This window comes from Dermochelys coriacea, chromosome 12 (genome assembly GCF_009764565.3).
Source record: "Dermochelys coriacea isolate rDerCor1 chromosome 12, rDerCor1.pri.v4, whole genome shotgun sequence".
Taxonomy (NCBI): domain Eukaryota; kingdom Metazoa; phylum Chordata; order Testudines; family Dermochelyidae; genus Dermochelys; species Dermochelys coriacea.
Window position 1 is genome coordinate 7,279,754 of NC_050079.1, and position 20,386 is coordinate 7,300,139.

Genomic DNA, 20,386 nt, shown 5'->3' on the forward strand with positions numbered 1-20,386 from the left:
TCAAAGTGCCAGAGTGGGGAATCAGCCTTGACAGCCGCTGAGGATGCCTGCACCCTTGTGCAGTGGGCTGTCAGCGCGGGGGCAGATCTCTTTGCTAAATCATTGCACGCCCGGATACAGGACGTGACCCAAGAAGAGATCCTTTGAGACAAAACTGGAAGCCCCTTCAACACAACTCTTCATTGCAATTGTGGAGTGGATGATTTCTGAAATGGCTTCATTCTTTCAATGTAGAAGGTTAATGCTTGTCTGGCATCCAGGGAGGGGAGCATTTGTTCCCTGTTGCTAGCGTGCAGCTTAGGGGGGAAAAAAAAAAAAACCCACACAGGAAGACACATCCTGGTTCATGTGGAATTGCGAAACTACCTTTGGGAGAAAGGCTGGCTGCGCTCGCAACTGCACCTTATCCTTATAGAAGACCATGTCTGGTGCTCAGAGTTGGAGGCCTTAAGCTCAAACATCCTCTTGGCTGAAGTTATAGCCACCAAAAACGTTTCTTTCCAGGAAAAGTAGAGAAGAGAGCATGTTGCTAAGGGCTCGAAAGGAGGTCCCATTAGCCTAGAAAGCACCAGGTTGCGAACCCATGGGGAAATTGGATGTCTTACTTCAGAGTACAGCCTATCTAATCCTTTGAGGAAGCGGCCCACCCTGGGGTTCGCAAAAACAGAGTGACCAGCCGAACCGGGGTGGAAAGCTGAGACAGTGGCCAGATGCACCTTTACTGATACTGACAGACCTTGCTGTTTCAGATGCAACAAATAGTCCAGAATAAAGGGAATCGATGACTGTAAGGGTGGAGTGTCTTTTTGTAATGCCCAAATGGGGAATCTTTTCCACTTGGCCAAACAGGTGGCCCTAGTGGATGGTTTCCTGCTGCTTAGGAGGACCTCTCTAACAGGGTCTGAACATGTGAACCCTGAGGGGTTTAGCCATGGAGTTTCCATGCTGAGAGATGGAAAGACTACAGACTGGGATGCTGGTGGTGGCTGTGGTCCTGGGTGATCAAGTCCAGGACCAGGGGCAGGGTTATTGACGTGTCCACCGACAGATCTAGAAGTGTGGTGAACCAATACTGGCGGGCCACGCTGCTATTAAGATAATTGATGCCCACTCCCTTCTCACCTTCAGCAGGACCTTGGTGTACAAGTGGGAAGGGCAGGAATGCATAGAGCAAATGGTCCTTCCAGGGGAGGAGAAAGATGTCTGCGAGTGAGCCCGGGCTGTGATTCAGGAAGGAGCAAAGCTGGTGACACTTCCTGTTGTACTTTGTTGCAAACAGATCTATTTGGGGAAACCCCCATCGTTAGAGGCGGAGGGACCACTCGCAGAAATGATCTGCTGAGATGATTGGCCAGTTTGTTCTGGGAACTTGGAAGGTACGATGCCACTAGATGTATCAAATGGGCAATGCAGAAGTCCTACAGCTTGAGGGCTTCCTGGCACAGGGGAGAGGAGCGAGCACCATCCTGTGTTTATATAGAACATCACTGTCATGTTGTCGGTCAATACCGATCACATCTGCCCTCCAGATGGGCTTGGAACGTCTGGCAAGGAAGGTGAACTGCTCTTAGCTCCCTGACATTGATGTGAAGTGGAAGTTCTGCCTGGGATCAGAGGCAGAGTCCTGAGTCTTCCTAAGTGTGCTCCCCATCCCATCACCGACACATCCATGACTAGAGACATTGAGGGTTGGGGCCTGGAGAAGGGCACTCCCACGCACACTGCTTGAGGACTGAGCCACCACAGGAGGTAACCAGAGAAGGAAGTGTAACTGAACTTATCTAGGTGGTCTCAGGTGGGTCTGTACACTGAGGCCAGCCAGGTGTGAAGAGGTCAGAGCCAAAGTCTTGCGTACTGTACCAGCAACCATTTGACCGAGCAGCTTCAAGCAACTTCGTGCTGTAGTAATGGGGTATCACCTTAGGTGCTCTATGATGGCAACCATAGTCAGAAAACGGGATTCTCAATAATAGATGAGGCGGTGTTAATACCAAGAGAGGGAAAATTGCTTCTGTAGTGAGCCAGCCACACCCAGTCCCTATTCAAGCCCAACTTAATGGTGTGCAAATTAAGTTTGCAAATGAATTGTAGGTCTGCAGTTTCTCTATTATCGGGAGTGGACCTGACTGAAGTGGCCTTGTCAGCACTGCTTCTCCTCTTGTAAGGTAACTCCCTTCTCTTCATGTGCCAGTATATTTATAGCTGTATCTGTAATCTTCACTCCATGCATCTGAAGTGGGTTTTTTTTTACCCACGAAAGCTTATGCCCAAATAAATCTGTTAGTCTTTAAGGTGCTACCGGATTTCTTGTTGTTTTTGTGGTTACAGACTAATATGGCTACCCCTCCAATACTTAAGGCCACGCTGAGTTGGAGGTAGAGCCAGGAACATAAACAGAGAGCTTCTGAATCCTCTGCAACCAGACCAAACTTCCCCATTGTATTCAGTTACAGTACAGCATACGTGTGTTTCAGCGCTTGGTCAGCTACTTGTCTCTTTCTGGAATTATAAAAATGCCTCCTGCTGCCTAGGCAATTCAAAACATTCACCCTGTGGAGCATAACAGTGCTATGAGGCAATCACTCATGAGGGCATATTATAAATCAAAAGAGACAAGCAATTAGGAATCTATATTAAAGTCCTTATAAATATATATTATATAGCAACCCAGAATGTGCAGGTAATCAGATCACTTGATGGACTGAGCAATCTCCATAGCTCTGGCTGGGAAGGAAATGCCCTCAAATTACTTGAGACTTTTCAAAAAGTTAAAATATGGACTTTGAAAGGTTTCAGAGTAGCAGCCGTGTTAGTCTGTATCCGTAAAAAGAAAAAGTAGGACTTGTGGCACCTTAGAGACTAACAAATTTATTAGAGCTTAAGCTTTCGTGAACTTCAGCTCACTTCATCGGATGCATACAGTGGAAAATATAGTGGCGAGATCTGAAAGGAGAATTTCGTGTTTTTGAAAGCCTGCCATTGTCTCAAATACCCCTGGAAGCTCAGTCTACACATGAAGTTGCACTAGTTTAACCAAAATCAGTTTAAAACCAGTTTAGTTAAACTGGCATGGACCCTTTAAAATTGGTTTAAATCAGGGTTATATCAATTTAGCTTCAGTTGATTCCTTACTGAATATCAATAAATATTTAAATCAACATAAGCCAGGTTTAAAATCAGTTTAAGAATGTCCACAGTGTTTTTGTTAAACCACACTGCAAATACCTATGTAAACATGCCTTAGTCGAACTGGTGCAGCTGAATGCATGCCCCAGGCTTGACAGACCAGAGGAATAAATTCTGTTTTCCAATTTACTTTATGCATTTGTCTAGTCTGTCACACTCCTTCCCTTGAGCAGTCAGCCCCTTTCCCCATTTTGTGTGGGCCATTCACAGCAGACAAAGTGAGGGAGACATTTACAAATCAAGGTGATTCTAAAATCATGGCAGTCACTGGTGAGAGGGGACAGTTCCTGAAACTACATTACCTCTTTAAAATTGGTGAGATTTGAAGTTGACAACACCTGCCAGTTTGTTAAAAGTGGAGTAGGTGTGCAGAGACTGGGATGCTTTATAATGCCAAAACTGAGAGCCTGCTCTCAGATGGAGAAGAGGAGACTAGCAAGATAAGATCAGGGAGTTCCTGAGAACTCTTCCTGTTACTGGAAAAAAGGAAGAGCTGTGAACATACAAGTCTGCTTATTTATGACTGATAGAGGAACAGGATGCAATGCTGATGGGCACAGGATAAACAGACATGGGTCAGCTATTTAGGTGCTTATGGCACCCATTACTTTGTATCAGACAAGATATCTCAGGTACTTATCTGGCTCCTATGACTGCAGTATCTGAGCCCCTCCTAATCTTTAATGCATATATCCTCCCAATAGCCCAAGAGGTACTATTATCCCCATTTTACTGATGGGGAAACTGAGGCACTGACAGACTGTCCCAAGGTCCCAGGAAGCCCACAGCAGAACAGAGAACTGAATAGCTGAGCACTCTCCTTGGCTTGTCTGATCTCGGTCAAGCTGAAAACATGAATCTCCTTTTGGTCACACCTGGACAACTAGAGCAACAGCTCAAGCAGAGGGAAACCTCGTCAGGAGCACTTCACATACACAAGGCCCAGGTCAAGTGCTGTTGAAGGCATAGGAGCCAGCATCAGCAGATGTTGTTAAGCGAAACATGATGTGGCGGCACGAGAATCTGCAAAATGCCTCTCCAGAGAGCTTCTCTAAGATGTTTTGGGTTTTAGCTTTGTAAATATGACATGGAGGAGCCTCATGTGGCAGGACAAAAATAGATCCATTCAAAAACAAACGCAACTTGCAGTTCACCAAAACAGATGCTAAGATGTCAGCCACTCAGCTGTGCCAGGCGGCTCCTCTCCCTTCTGCGGGGGACAGGATATTAGTGAGAGAAGCTAGTGCCCATGCAAACATCTGAACTATAGCTGTACCTTTTCGTTGTCACAAGGACGCACACATTGTTGTTGCTTAACGAGCTTCCCATATAGAAAGGAGCCATGGGGAGTCCTATCCCCCTGCTCTGCCCTCTAAAGCGATCAAGTATCCCCAGTGTATCTAACTGGCCTCAAGAACTGAAGAGTGGTTTCTGCAGTGTGTTTGAGAACCTAACGAAACTATGTCGAGACCAAACTAATTTCACTTGTGATTCCTTGGACTCAGAATACACCACTGGGTTCCCAGAGACAAAACAGCTCAGGGGACTGGCCATAGGCTAGAGTACCTCTCATGTCTACATTCAAAACCAGCCTAGATCACTGGTGACTGCAAATTCTCACAGCATTATTTGGTAGCCTACTGGTGGTCTCAGCCTGGGTCCTCCCATCACAAAAGCCTCCGCCCCTCTCGGAAGCCACAACAGACACACCAAGGAGCACAGGTGCTAACTTACCTCCTCACCTCAGACTAGGTACCTCCCTGGTCAAGGTTGAGGCATGCTGGTAGGGGGTGCTGTCCCTGTTGCTGTCCATTTTCTATCTGTTCAAGGGGAACAGCTATTTAAGGGCATGTCTAAACTACAAAGCCTCTCCCGGCATAGCCCCACAGTGTAGATCTAACCTACACTGCTGGAAGCAGTTTATCCATTGGCATAGGAACACCAGCTCCTCTAATGACATTAGCTATGTTCATAGAAGCCCAGCGTAGACACATCCAGGTTGCACAGATCTGTTGTTTGAGAGTGTGGTTTTTCAGGTCCCCTCCCCCTGCGAATGAGACAACTATGTAGATCCAGCTTTTCAGCACAAACCAGGCCTCAGGCTCCAGAGCTGTCCATCCAGAACCATATGGATATTTAAGAAAACCAACACTGGGTGGCTGTCCCCTTAAGCACTGCGCTTTATATGCGCTGCTACGCTTTTGTAAACAAGTACTGGCAAGGCAGCTACCAAATCCATGCCACAACCAGCACCTCCCTCAGCTTTCTCCTCTGCATTTCCTTCCTCAAATGCTCTGATCACCAAGACTTTAACATGTCAAACTGGTTAATCTACAGCCTCCCTGCAATATCATCAGGCCAAGCTCAGGATATTAGAGAGCCCAGCCACGGACCTGATGGGGATGCTGCAGCATCACAAGATGAGTCAGGCAGGATGAAGCAGAGTGCACGTGAGGTTTTTTTGCTTGGACACATCTTGGAAAAGAGCAGGGAGGACATTTTCTACAGGCTCAATCTAGTAGCATTTTAATTCAGTGTTAAAGATCACTAATGCAGCAGTGGCCCTTTCAAAGGCAAGCCATGCAGTGAGGGTGGGGGCAGGGAATAATTGCCCAAGGCTCTGATTAAAAATAGGTAGAGGGCTGTATCCCTGAGCTGCAGAAAGGAGGCCCATGAGGATAATGCCTATCTAATCTGGGAAAGCCTTGTGAATCCACCATAGATTTACTCTGTTTTGGAAGATAAATCAATAAGCAACAATAGGAACACAGCAGGAATACATAGCAGATAATTTGCACGAGAAGAACACATCTGGCACAGCTGTAGGAGGGCCAGCAGCCAAATTTGATAAAGAGCTTGGAGTAGGGCAGTGGCTAATATTGCCGCCCCACTATGCTTTTAGGAATAAATGGGAAGGGGTTTCAGAGAAGCAGAGGGATGCAGTGTAGTACAGAAAGACAATTCATAGGATATATAATGAAACCACAGAAGGATCGAAAACAGCCACGTGAGACTTTATCAGGACATTTCAGATCTATTCCTACTTTGCATCAAAACAGTTCTATTGAAGGAAAGGAAACAGTCAAGAAATAAATATGGTGTAGCATTTACACCAACAGTCCCCAAACTTTTGAAGGTCACCTGCCCCTTACCCATGTCCGCGGCTCCCTGCTCACGCCCATGAGCCAGGCTGTGGCTCAGGCCGGGGGGTGGGGAAGGGGGAGAAATGGGACATACATGGATAGGAGTAAGGGAGCCAAGGCTGGGGGTGCAGCTGGGGATGGATCTGGGAGTGGGGCTGCGGCCAAGGCAGAAGCAGAGTCGTGGCTGGGGCCAAGGTAGCTGGGCCACCATGGGGGCCGGTAGCTGGGCCTGCGGCCAGGTGCAGCTCTGCTCCTGGCCTTGCCCCCAGCCTCGGCCCCGGACCAGGACCTTCCCCCAGAGGAAGCTTCATCAGTAGATCTCAAAGCATTTCATAATCTTTATTATATCTACCCTCACAACACTCCTGTGAGGCAAGGTAGTGCTACTTCCCCATTGTACAGATAGGGAACTGAGACAGAGTCTAAGGCCTTGTCTACACTACCAAGTTTTGTCGACAAAAACCGCCTTTTGTTGGACAAAACAGCGAATGCGTACACACTGCAATGCGACTTTTGTTGGGAAAAAATGCCGTTTTGGTGACAAAATATAACCACCCCAATGAGAGAGATGTCTTTTTCCTCTAAATTTGTGTCAACAAAGTGCCAGTATAGACACCACGCTTGACTTCATCGCTTTAATTGGCCTCCAGGAAGTGTCCCACAATACCCATTGTGACTGCTCTGGTCAACAGTTTGAACTTCACTGACCTGCAGCCAGGTAAACCACCATCCACCCCCTCCCTGTAGAAGCCCTGGGAATTTTGGAAATTCCATTTCCTGCTAACTCAGTGAGGAGAAGTCTCATCGCATCTTCCCAGTTGACCATGGCAGGTTATTGCATCAAACACTCTCCTGCTTGTACCACTCCTGAGCTGTTGGATGGGCAGCACATTTAAAACAAATAAAAAAAGTTCTTCTCACTCAGCGCACAGTCAACTGTGGAACTCCTTGCCTGAGGAGGTTATGAAGGCTAGGAATATAACAGCGTTTAAAAGAGAACTGGATAAATTCATGGAGGTTAAGTCCATTAATGGCTATTAGCCAGGATGGGCAACGAATGGTGTCCCTAGCCTGTGTTTGTCAGAGCGTGGAGATGGAGGACAGGAGAGAGATCATTTGTTAGGTTAGGTTACCTATTAGGTTCACTCCCTCTGGGGCACCTGGCATTGGCCACTGTCGGTAGACAGGATATTGGGCCGGATGGACCTTTGGTCTGACCCAGTCTGGCCGTTCTTATGTTGCATCTGATCAGTATATGGGGAGCTGTGCTTTAGCTGTAAGAATTGGGATACCTACAGGCACATTTCTTGAGGCTTGTGCGGAAAGGGCTATGATCGGGACATGCTGCAGTGCAGAGCAAGGATAAAAGAGCTGAGGCAGGCCTACCATAAGGCGAGGGAGGCAAACTGTGGCTCAAGTGCTGCACTTAAGACCTGTTGGTTCTAAAAGGAGCTGAACACTATCCTCCATGATGACCCCACCTCCACGAGCCCTGTGGATACTTCGGCAGGCTTGGAGGTGGCGGAAAGAGGACCTAAGCTGGAGGATGAAGTTATTGATGAAGAGGTGGAGTTAGATGATGATGTGGAGCTCCTGGTGGGGTCGCCTGGTGAGACAGGCAGCCAGGAACTGTTCTCCACTCCAGGGGCGTCTAGCCATGTCAGCAGTTGCTCTCCGGCAAGCAAGAAGCAGAAGATGAGACTCCTGGTAAGTGGTTGTAGTTTGTGTAGTGCGGAGATGAGTTCAGGGTATAGAAATGTGGAAGGCTGGCTGAGTTTCTGTGAGCTGGACATTTCCCTGTGTAGCTAATCGTTATGGCAGAACAGGGTGTTGATGCATGCCGAGATCTCACAGGAATCCTCCAGAGAGATCTCCAGGAAAGTTTCCACGAAGTACCCTGTAATCCTCTGCTAAAGGTTCCTTGGAAAAGCAGCTTTGTTCCCTCCCACGTTATAGGAAACTTTCCTGCGCCATTTGGCAATCACTTGTGCAGGGACCAAAGCGACACATAGGTGAACAGCATAGGGAGCTGGGCGGAAGCCACACGCATGGAGTAGACATACTCTCGTTTCCCTCCTTACCCTTCGCAGCAAGAGGTCTGCTAGAATGACCCCCACCTGTGGAAAAGTGTGGGAGAATTTTAGATTTTTTCCCTAGTGACTGCACCATGCCCTTTGCAGAGTGTGCGCTTTTCCCCATGTGGAGCGTGTTCCCCCCCCACTCCCCTTCACACACCCCAACATTCACCATGCTATGGGTGTTTGCGGAGATGTGTGCTTGCCAAGAGAGAAAGTGATTGTTATGTTGCAAAAGATGTATTTAACTGAACTGTTTCTATGCTGTGCATGAATTTAACAATCCTGCTTCTGTGCACTGTCCCTTGTACTTCGGCAGATGTGGCCTTCAGGAGCACCCCACACACCCTGGCCGAGCGTCTCTGCCAGATAAGAAAGCGCCCAAGACGCAGCAAAGACATGTTCCAGGAGGTATTGCAGTGCAGAGAAAAGGGAACGCAAGGAGTGCTGGGAAGCCAAACAGCAGGACAGAAAAGAGAATCAGGAGTTTAAGGATGCTACTGATCGGAAGATTAAAGTAATGGAGGAGCAAATGCAGATGCTGAAGTCCTTAATGCTGTAGACTAAGCAGATCCATGCTTGCCCTCCCCTGCAGCACATTCAGAACTCTTTCACGCCCCCCTCAAATTCCGCCTGCACAATCCTTTCCACTTTCCAGGACTTCTCCGTTTCCCCTTCACTCCACCCCCTCAGACAGCTTTCACAATGATAGCTGGACCTATACACAGCTGTGAAAGTCTGCCCTTCCCTGGTTCCTCCATTACCACCAAGCATCTTTGTGTGTGCTATTTCTTGTGCAGTAAAAGCAAAGATTTTGAATGGTAACTCATCTTCATTTGTTTTCTACAAATTGAGATAGCAAGCACTTCCAATATCTACACTGGCAGTTTATTCATGTGCTTGCTGGAATATTAAGCCCCAGATGTCACCATTACTTCCTAGGAAAGCCACATGTAATGCAACATTGCAGCACCAATCACAGAGCTATACATTACTGGTTCTAGTTTTCAAAGTGTTGCCTCAAAGCCTTCCTGATTTGAATTGCACCCCTCTGGGCCTCTCTGATAGCCCTGGTATCTAGCGGCTCAAAATCAACAGCCACGTGGTCTGCCTTAACACTCCACCCCCAAGCAAACCTTTCACCCTTTCCATAATCTCTGTGAAGCTATGTACAGCACGCAGCTATGACCACGGGAATATTATCCTCATTAAGGTCTAACCTGCCATAAAGGCATCGCCAGCGTGCCTTTAATCTGCCAAAGATACATTCAGCTGTCATCCGGCACCTACTCAACCTGTTGTTGAACCACTCCTTACTACTGTCCAGGTTTCCCATGTAAGGTTTCATGAACCAAGGCTGTAAGGAACCGGGTCCCCCAGAATCACTTCTCTACAGAGAGGGCAGATCTTATTCTAGTGTCCAGACAATTTATTCCCTTCTCATCTTTGCTATGCCAATGAGAGCTGGCCTTCCTGCATACAATGCAAGCAACAAATGTGATGTCATGTGCCCCATGCACCGCAGGTCCTTAAAAGGCAGCTCTAAATTCATTAGATTTTGAGACACTGAAAGAGCACAGCTAGCCTTGTCATGGGAGAACAAAGCATCTAAATAAAAGTCAATCTGGGAATGAACTCAGGAAAAGGGATGCTGCTTTCCTGATTGCAACCAATGAATGGCTGGAGGAAGCCAATTTCAATGGCAGGGAAACAACTGCATAAACACATCCTGGGGAAAACATGAGAAAGAGGAAGTAAGGGCACGAATGTGGAACAGCCCAGGCCCCTTCCCTTCCCCCACACCCCTCACCATTTTCTTAGGAATAGGTGACAAGCTTGGATCAAAAATAGCCACACTGCATGAACAATGGAAATGTGCTAGGACTTTCTGGACTTGCAAGAATTCCTGACTCAGTGACTTACACCCACACATCACAACCACAAACAGGTATTCTAGCACTCAGGGACACTGGAGTCCTCTGCTTCCTTACCCTGGGCAAGCAGCTCCTCTTCTCCTATCCCCACAGCTCTCTAATGGCTTTTCAGTCTACCCTTCCCCCATCATAACGAATCACATAGGGAGGACATCAGCTTGAGTTCTACTGATCCCCACCGCCAATGCTGAAGTTGCTTTGCAGGTAGGACACTGCTGCTTCAGTAGTCTGAGCAGATGGCTGCAGTACATGCATCTACTTCACGTCTAGGGGAAGTGGTACTCATCTCTTGATTTGGGGGCTAGGTTGATTTTTCCAGCACTCAGGGCATCACGTTTGCATCTGTTCTGACCAGCTTGTGCAGGAAAGTAGCAGGGAACCAGCACACCCTGCAGACAGAGGCTTTGTCACAGTGCTCTATCCCAGCAGAGTGCTAGGGAAATTTGAGCAGAAGCAACACAAGCCCAGCAATGAGATGGGACCCATGCAGCCACTAAGGAGCATATGCACAGAGACCAAAGATTTTCTATTAATCACGCTCCAAAAGGCCTTTTCAAAAGGCCATAATGTTACAAATTCAAACCCCGGAGCATCCTAGCCTAGAAGCAACCCCTCACTTCACTAAGGACTAATCCTGTACTAAATCTGAACATTCAGTCATTGGAGCTGTGTGTGAAACATGTGGGCAGTCATACTAAGGTAGTATTGCCACCCTTATAGAACTCCAGGGAAACAAAACACAATTGGCTCAAATCCCCCCTTTCAAAAAATTTTTTGGTAAAAAGCCAAATCATGAGAATTTCAGCCCCCAAAAGAATAATCTGCCAGAAAGTTATAAGCAAGTGAGAACAGGTTCACAAAAGCAGAGCATTTTGCAACCTGAACTATAGGACCCATCATTAGCAACCATTCTACACGCATCCTGCGTACCCTACACACACTTGACACTGTAGCGACTAGCACTCTAAATGCAGAAGACAGCTAGACACGGATGTAGCCAGATTCTTCCAAATCCTTGATTTTTTTTTTTGTACTATACTTGAATAATTGAAGCCTAGTTTCTGTTCCAGTTAAAGGGGCCATGCAGTCTTTAGGAGACATGCCATACTGCAGGCTATTTTTAGATAATCCACAAGGAAGGAAACCTCAGCCAGCCATCATCAGCATGATCTAAAATGCAGCTTTGCAGCTGTTTGGCCAGTGCTGCATAAGTGACTCCACCCACACAGTGTCAATATTGAACATGGAGAGGATCAGTAGCATTCGCAAAGCACTGCATTAGGTTTCAAAAGTCACAAAAGCCTCTGACGAGGCAGTGTTGGCTCTCACCAGACTAGCTCAATAGGCATGTCAGTCCTTCTAAGGCTACAGGCCTGCACACAGGAAGCAGGGAGGGTTGTGTTAGCTGAAATAGTGCAACAATTCTAGAGGGTCTGAGTAGGCTTTTGGGCCAGTACTTTCCCAGCAGTGAGGCAGTCTGTGGGCATCAAGAAAGAGGAGGCAGGAGGGCAAATAGGTGACTGCACCACTTATTAGCATTCATGCAAAGTGCCACTGAGGTGAACAGTTATTTACAGAGAGACCAGACAGCCCCTATCCTGAGATACTAACAATTTAACTCCAGCAGAAAATGGATCCATTTGCCCAGGAGGATATGCCTGGCTTTGAGGATTGAGGAATGTGCTCATGCAGGCTATGTCTATACTATGAACTAGGGGTGTGATTCCACGGCTCACACATGCTCACGCTAACCCAGATATAAATAGTGTAGCCACAGTAGCTTGGAGGGAGGCAGTGGAGGCACGGCTGACTCACCTGTTTCAGGCAGACTTGTACACTGCTACTTAAACTCGCTCTAGTGCCATAAGAGCTAATGCAAGGGTGGGTACAGGCGCAGGGGAACCACACCCCTAGCCTGTAGTACTGAGACAGCTACAGAGACCTGCAGCACGAGAGGGGAGTGAAATGTGAAGATCTGGAAGAGCGGGACTGTCAGCTGCAATGGCTGAACTGCTGTTCGGGGAAGTGGGTGGATTCCAATTGTAAATGACATTTTCTATAAAACCTCAACATATGAAGATTCCCCTCCTCCAGTTTTAACATTTCACCTCTCCTGGCACTTGGGACAACGTAGAACTTCATTTTACAGAGATACGTTCCAAGTGTCCTTGCCTTCATCTCTGTGTAACACTATGGACACAGGCCAAAACATTTTCAATTGGGGCCTTTACATTTTGGGTGCCTCAGTTTTTGGAAGCCTCCATCTTAACATCCTGGACCTTGCCCATCTAATGCATTTTCTGTGAGGCTCAGAAACTGGGGAGGGGTAGGGGGCGGAAGGAATCAAGGTGGCTTAAACTGGGCACCCAAAAAGCACAGGTACTTTTTAAAGTTTATGGCCTCCATATTTATATGGCATCTGATTGATGAATGGCTCAGCTCCCAGCTCCTCCTTCCCCAGGTCTCTTTTCTATAATCAGGAAAGTTTAATTTTTCTATTTTGAGCACTTACTATTAATTGTTCTGAAAAAAGTCAGTCCCATTCAAGCGTGGCAATAATGTGATCAGTGTATCAGATATAAAAATATTGCAGGAACCGTGGACTGCTTTTGTGGCTGAATCCACAGATGGGTAGATAGGAGCAGCTGGAGAACTCTTCTGCATCCCAAAATACCCAAGTGATGTGGGGGCTGGAACTGGTATACTGATTCATTACTTCAAAAGAGTCCCTCTCTGCCAGACAAAATCTGACAAAGTGCCACTTTGCCTCAAGAGAAATGAAGCAGCTAGGAAGGGAGAGGATGCTTAACAATTTAGATCACTGTCAGGAAGGTACGGATGGAGGGCACTTACCAGAGGAGCTAAGCTGGCTGGCTTTGACGGGAATGTGTAACTCCGATTGGCTGAATCGCTTATCAGAGCCATCACATGGCCCCTGATCTTCTGTTTGACCTGCAGGAGAGGAGGCGATCTCAGCCAAAACTTCTAGGTCCTTCAGGATAACCTGGTAAGAGGCACAGAAAGCAGAGGTGAGTAACAACAATGCAGCCTGGCAAATCTGCAGAGATGGCAGGAGACTAGAGACTTTGAGCCCTTTCTTTTTGTAGTGATTGAAAGGAAATGGGATCCAAAAAGCCAACCCTAACCCTACTGACATGGATGAGGTAGAAGTGGGGAGGCCAGGATTCCTCCTTACAGTGAAGTGCCTGGCATACACCTGCCATGGAGAAGGGCGGGACAGAGAAATGGAAGATCTGTTGTGCGACTGCATTAAACTTGGGCCAAATTTATACAGTCAGCACCAACTAGATCAGGACTTGCTACCCTCCACCCAGAGTATATCTGGTAAAAACCAGTGGTTTTACTTCTCAGCTTCACTTCACAAGAGAAGTGAAAAGTTCAGGTAAGGAGGTAATTGGACGAGACATTTTCCCACCGTGCAATCATGTTGCAAACCAGCCTGGACAGCCAGCAACGTTACTGGAGGGAGGCATCGGAAATCTGTGCTGGGGATTTCCAGGCACTCCGCAGCAAGTCACAGAGTTCTGCAATTCTTGAATGTAGTTTTCATTTAAACAGGAGCTAGCAGCCATTTTGTTTGCAAGGAAAGTCTTTCAGGCACCAGTCAATGCAGTGCCATCTCACTGAGTGGAATGACAGCTTAGAGAGCTATGAATTGTGCCGATTAATCTCAATGGATCGACTCCAAAGACTGTTTAAAATGGCAACATTAATCCAGTGCTGATCAACTCAAAAGAAACTTCTAGCTAATCGGCTTATCTAGCATCGGACACCTCACTCACGTGAAAAGTAGTTTATGTTGGATTGACGCTGAACGCTTTAACAAATGAATGTGACAGCTTTATCCAACACTGGTCACTCTCTGCACAGGACTTCGCCATCACCCGCTCTCCTCTCTACACCTCCACAATGGTCATTTACAAGATTATGAGGATAATTATGGTTTTCTACAATTGTCCTGATGTCCCAATCAATAATAATGGATCTTTTTCCATCCCTAGCTGTTTTATTGGTCACCGCCATCTCTCTCATCATCCTCCTACTTACTGGAGATTTGTAAAGCATGGGAACAACTAGACACACAGGCTGATACCTTTGGGGAGCCCTGCTGCACCAACTAGCGCGTAGGCACTCGGCAGAGAGGGTCTCCCACACATCCTCCAGAGTGTTGCCACCACTTGCTGTTCTAGTGCAAGTCTCGGACTATTTGGCATTCTACTTGTATATTTACAGCTCACGGAGTCATGTAATTATTTGGGAATTTCAGGTTTTATTATTATTATTATTAAAAGAAAAATAACCTTCCCATCCTTATGGCTGCAGAGAAGAACTTGAAAAGTGACCCAAAAAAGCTCAAAAGCCAGAAGACAAATGAAGACCCCAATGTATTTTTTTTAAACCATGAATTTTAAGCCACTTGTGATTTTTGAAGTCTTGGGGTGGCAATCCTGTGTCTCAGAGTGCTTAGACAAAAGGCACAGGGCACTCAGGCAGCGGGCATTACCCCCATTTCACAGATGGGGAAAGTTAGGTGCCAAGACTCAGGTTTTAAGGCCAGAAGGGACCATCATGATCATCTAGTCTAATCTCCTGCACATTGCAGGCCACAGAACCTCACCCACCCACTCCTGTAATAGACCCATAACCTCTGGCTGAGTTTCCAACATCCTCAAATCATGAGTTAAAGGCTTCAAGTTACAGAGAATCTACCATTCACTCTAGTTTAAACCAGCAACTAAGACAAACAACCCCCAGGTTCTCTGCCAATCTGACCCAGGGAAAATTCCTTCCCAACCCCAATTCTGGCAATCAATCAGTTAGATCCTGACCATGTGGGCAAGACCCGTCAGCCAGACACCTAGGAAAGAATTCTCTGAAGTAACTCAGAGCCCTCTCCATCTAGTACCCTATCTCCAGCCGTTGGAGATATCTGCTAAGAGAAGAACTGGATGGGCCATATGCCATTGTAGGCAACCTCAGGTTAAGTGACTTGTATGAAGAGTCAGGAAGAGAATCTAGCTCTTCTGATTTTCAGTCCTGGGCTTTGTCCTCTTCTAGGCCATCCATCTCCCTTAGCCTCCAGGCCAATTTCCTGCACAACACAGCACTTCTCAGACAGGTTCTCAGGGCTTGTCTACACGGTAAGTTAGTGTGTGGAAAGCCAGGGGGTGAATCTCCAGCTCATTAGCTTGCTGCACAGTAATGTCCCATGCAGACAAGCCCTCAGTCTCAGCCAGAGCTGCTCTGAGCAGATGCAGGAGACAAAACAAGCGGATTTGGGGAATGCAAATAGCAGCTCTCCCCTGATTACAGCTTCTGTTTCCTTTACAAAAGCCTAAGGAAAGTATGCAGATGAACAGGTACAGCCCTCCTCTCACCCACTTGTCATTAGCTAACGCTACCGGAAGCGGCTCTGCTCACCAGCACTCTTGCACACTGAAATAGACAGCAGTCTACAAAACAAACCCTGGCTGAAACCATTCCCACTTGGCACTTGCCAGGGGCTGTGAAGGAATAGGGGCCAGAAAACAGAGCACCCTCTGGGCTCGCATCTCACTGAACAGATGCCGCCCCCCCCAACCAACTCCCATCCCTGCTGGACCATGTGGATTTCCAGCTCATCAGGAAGGATGTTCAAGTGGCTCTGAGGGAGGGGAGAAACATCTACGTTTGGTTTAGCCTTCACTGCTGTGAAGCACAGCCACATGGAACAAAGCTACAGAGTGTATTAACCTACAGAGACCGGAGCTTGGGAAGCTGTGAAAAACAAAAAGCTCCAATACACATGGGAGGTCCCTGCACACACAAACATTGTTAAGTAACTCCATGCAATTCCCTCCGGGGGGGAAATAAAGGACAACAACAATCTCAGACAACCACCGTGCACGGAAGGAGAGAAAAAGCAAGGCCCAACACAGCTGTATGGTCAATACTACTTTGACTATAGGACAAAACCATGGTAATGATAGAGCCAAGGCTGGAACAGCACAGCCATTTTGATCCCATTTTAAAACAATTTCTCATGTGCTGGCCCAACTCCGGAACAATTTGTTTGGGGTTGGCTGCAGGGCTCAAAAGCTAAATCAGTCCTTTTGGAGTCATCCACACAGAGGAACAGCCTCTGCACATTTTCACCTAGATTCTCGGCCTTTTGGGGGCTCAAATCACTCCAGGCTTGTCTACCCGACCACCTATGCCGGTATAACTTGTCACCCAAGCAATGCAAGCTACTCCGACCTAAGAGCCTCTTGCAGAGGTGGTTTTATGAGGCGGATGGGAGAGTGCTCTCCTGTCAGCACAGAGCGTCTTCACCACACATGCTACAGCTGCACCCATGTAGTGCTTCTAGTGTAGACTAGCCCTCAGATACAGCTTTGTTTAAAAACAGGAAAGTAACTCAGCATAGATGCCTTCCGGAAAGAGAAGCTTGTGAGCAAGAGCTGCCCTCTAGCTAGCAAAGGAACGGCATCTGGAAACAGACGTTACCAGAGTTTGAGAACGGTGCTCCAGAGTCATCCCAGGTCTGTTGGAAGCCAATGGAAGGTCTCCCATTGACTTGAGGGCCTGGTCCCAAAGCCTACAGTGCATGCCCAGAAAGGCCACCACCTTCCATGGGGAGTTAAGCACAAAAGGTTCCAATGACCCATGGCAGCAAGGAGCTGCGGGGTTCCCTGCTTCCTGTGGCAGCCGGGAGCTGTGGGGTACCCCCACCACCTGCGGCAGCTTGGAGCCCCAGGGGCCACCAGAGGAAGTGGGGGTACCCCACAGCTCCCTACCTGGGGGCGGCCGGGTCACTGCAGCTCCTAACCACCACAGACTGAAGTCACAGGGGTCATTGGATGTCATGGACTCCGTGACTTCCATAACCTCTGTGACTACATCATAGCCTTATACATTGGCTAATGAAAAGGAGCCGCAGTGATGCAGTGTTCCTGCATCTCAATGACGATCACCTGGGTTTGCTCTTGGAGCCTGCTTTTCCTGCATTGGCTCAGCATGCACTTTCTGTACAGTACTGATGTTCTCCACTGTCGCTCACCCTGAGAGGAATCCATCTGGGGAGGGCAGGCGGGTGGGCTGAGGAGTGTTTTGTATGCAGAGCACATCTTTCCGCAAAGCGCCGCTGAAGCACTTGCTTTCTTTGTGTGAGCAAGAGAATGAAACAGGGAGGTTACAGGAAAGCAATATCCTGCAGGAGCACAAATGCCTGTCATTGCCATGGCAACAGGCTAGGTGCCAGAGAGGCACATCAGCTGGGTCCCATCATTCCGGAGCTTGGCTGCCATTAAAACCTCCAGCACTTGCAATGAACAGGGCTGGAGCCATCAGCCTCCCAGGTGGGGGGTGAAGACTCTGGGGTCTTACACAGGGAGGAGTAGAGGGGTGGGAGAGATAGATCCAATGGCATTTCAGATGGAGGATTAATCATTCGGGATCCACTCCTGATGGATGGAGCAGCACAGCTGGGATAACCTTGCCCCCTGCCTTTACCCACAGAGCCCGGAAAGCACTGGCGGCTGCAATGCAAGCTCTCTTCAGTGTGACTTGGGGAATGAACAGGAATTAGTGGCTTTAGTCTACAAGGCCAGATGTTGGAGATCTGGGCTCTATTCTTAGGTCTGCACTGACTGGTTGGGTGACTTTGGGCAAGTCACTGTGCCTCAGTTTCCCATCGGTAAATTGGATGATGGATGCTTAGCCATATTTAAGACAGAGTTATAACCCAGGCTCAAAACTAGCAGAGGCCAGCTATACCTCCCAGTCAATAATTGAGCTCATTCTGGTAACAAGAAAAGCAATGAACTTAACAAAAATCTGTGTCCTACAATTCCTGCAGAGAAATTCTGCCACTGCACAGCTCTTTGGCTACAGCCGCTGGCACCACTGGCTTTGACTGTCGCTCACTTACACCTAGAGTCCCTACTAGCAGAAGGGCTGAAACCATTTGAGAACATGGAGATCTGACGCACCAAGGTTAAGAGATGGCATTTCACCTCCATTTAGCATGAAGTGCCCCTCTCCCCCACCACAAATGCACCTACAATGGTTGCTGAAGCAGAGATTTCCTTTGCCTCCCCTCCACTACATGTGTTTCTCCCCACCACTATCGAATCTGAGCAGCTCACAAGCTTTAATGTACTCTACCCCCTCCCCATGCAGAAGGCAGGGACAGCTGTTTTACAGAGGATGGGAAGTGGACACAGAAAGGAACAGAAACCCAATCTCCCGGTTATCAGTACACTGCCCTTAATCCAAGACCATCCTGCCTCTGTCCCTCCCCTCTTGTGTGCTAGCCTATTCTCCATATAGCCGAACCAAGGGGCAACCAGTGCCACTTACAAAATCTCCCCAGCCAAGAGTGTTTTCCTCAGCTGGGTCTCCTAGATTCCAGGAGGAGAGGCTATTTGGGTGGTGCTCTCTGCAGTAGGAGCAAGTGGAGCTTATTAGTGTTAATTGGAACAAGCCTCAAAAAGGAGAACATGCCTCTTAGGAAATATGAATAGCAACTGAGGTCAAAGCGTTCGGCAGGCACCTTCTCACTGATAGTTACTAGTATCCCCAATTAGCCAGAGCCAGCAATGGCGGGGCTGGAGAGTACTGGAGAGGAAAGTTACCTCTCTGCATGGCTGCAGATGGGCCTGGGGGGGACAGACACAGAGGGAATTATAAAAAGACAGGAAGGTCGTAACAAACTAGCTGGTTTCCTTCCTTGCTGGGAGTACAGATTTCTCTCTACATTGCTCCCAAGCAATGGTTTTAAAGGCATAGAAACCAGAGATTTGTAGGTTTCAGAGTAGCAGCCGTGTTAGTCTGTATTCGCAAAAAGAAAAGGAGGACTTGTGGCACCTTAGAGACTAACATTTATTTGAGCATAAGCTTTCGTGAGATACAGCTCACTTCATCAGATGCATTCAGTGGATTTGTAGGTCTCTGTTATCCAGATCTAGGTCAAGTAATTTGCCTCTTGTTCTGGTTGAACTGATCTGATACTAGCATCACTGGCTTCTGAGGAGGCTTTCAGGCAGTGCAAAGAGGAGAAAGCAGCCCCCACCTTTCATTTTCCTCTGTAAAGGCATCACCCGTCACTTAGAAGTAATGTACCATGACACACGAGCCATTCCCTAGCAACTCAGCAGGGCATCTGCTGCCACCCAGTAACCCTGCTCATGGGGGGAGTGTACACTCCAGGGGGCAGCCCTGCTGCTCTCACGCTGATTCGGGAAGGAGAACAGGAGGAGAGGAGAGCGAGTCAGCAGGACCACAGGTGCTGAAAGCTGAGACACTTGATGGATGCTGCCCCACTGCTAGTTGAGCAGGTCTCCCTTTGGCACCTGGCAAAGGTCCCCAGCTGCTGAGGGAATGGCGGGGGGCAGACAAAAAGCCTCAATTCTTGTGACCCAGGCATCTTCCCACACTAAAAGCACTGAGCAGATTCCCCAGAAGCCTTCAGCAGACAGGTCCCTTTGGGGAGCGCAGCCTTTCATTAAGGAGTGCTGCAGGCTTTGCCCTGGTGGCAAAGAGCTCGTCTCCTTCTAAAGGCAGCATGTGAACATCAGAGAGGAGCGTGTCTCTTCCATCAATGCTGGAAGTGTTTTCATCACCTTGGAACAAGAAGAGCCCCATGTCCCTCATTAAGGGGATTCTGAGGAAAGATCCCATTGCCATCTAGTTGTCGACAGCTTCACTCTCCTCTCACTCACACAGTGACAAGCTCATTCTAGCACTAGCATTCGCTCCGGTGACGGACTACACTGAGATCAGAAGTAGGAGTGTTATTAAGTGAACGATATAAAGAAGCCAAAAAGGGTAAGAGGAGGGATAAAGATAGGGAGATACAAAACGTTCTGGCAAAACCTAAGTAACACACACAGATACAGCTTGCGCCACACAATGCAAGTCCTATGGAATGGCCTAGGTTAGCTAGACCTCCATATTATCCAGAGAGCATTACAGCCCCACACATCAGCATAGAGTCACAGGGTCCATCAGATCTAGTCTGTCCTCCTGCATGTCAGAGGCCACTACA

The 20,386-nt window shown here is 47.8% G+C and overlaps 1 protein-coding gene across 9 annotated transcripts in view; it reads right to left on the minus strand.

Annotated features, from left to right (window-relative positions):
* The window catches only part of VAC14 (VAC14 component of PIKFYVE complex), a 185,528-nt gene that overhangs the window by 89,942 nt on the left and 75,200 nt on the right, over positions 1-20,386 (minus strand). For all 9 annotated transcript variants that reach the window (XR_006275199.1, XR_006275198.1, XR_006275200.1 and 6 more), the window contains one exon: positions 13,192-13,342. Coding sequence is in view for 6 of the 9 variants with exons in the window: in XM_043495198.1 (XP_043351133.1) it covers positions 13,192-13,342 (151 nt within the window). In the remaining 3 variants the exon portion in view is untranslated. The remainder of the gene's footprint in view (positions 1-13,191; positions 13,343-20,386) is intronic.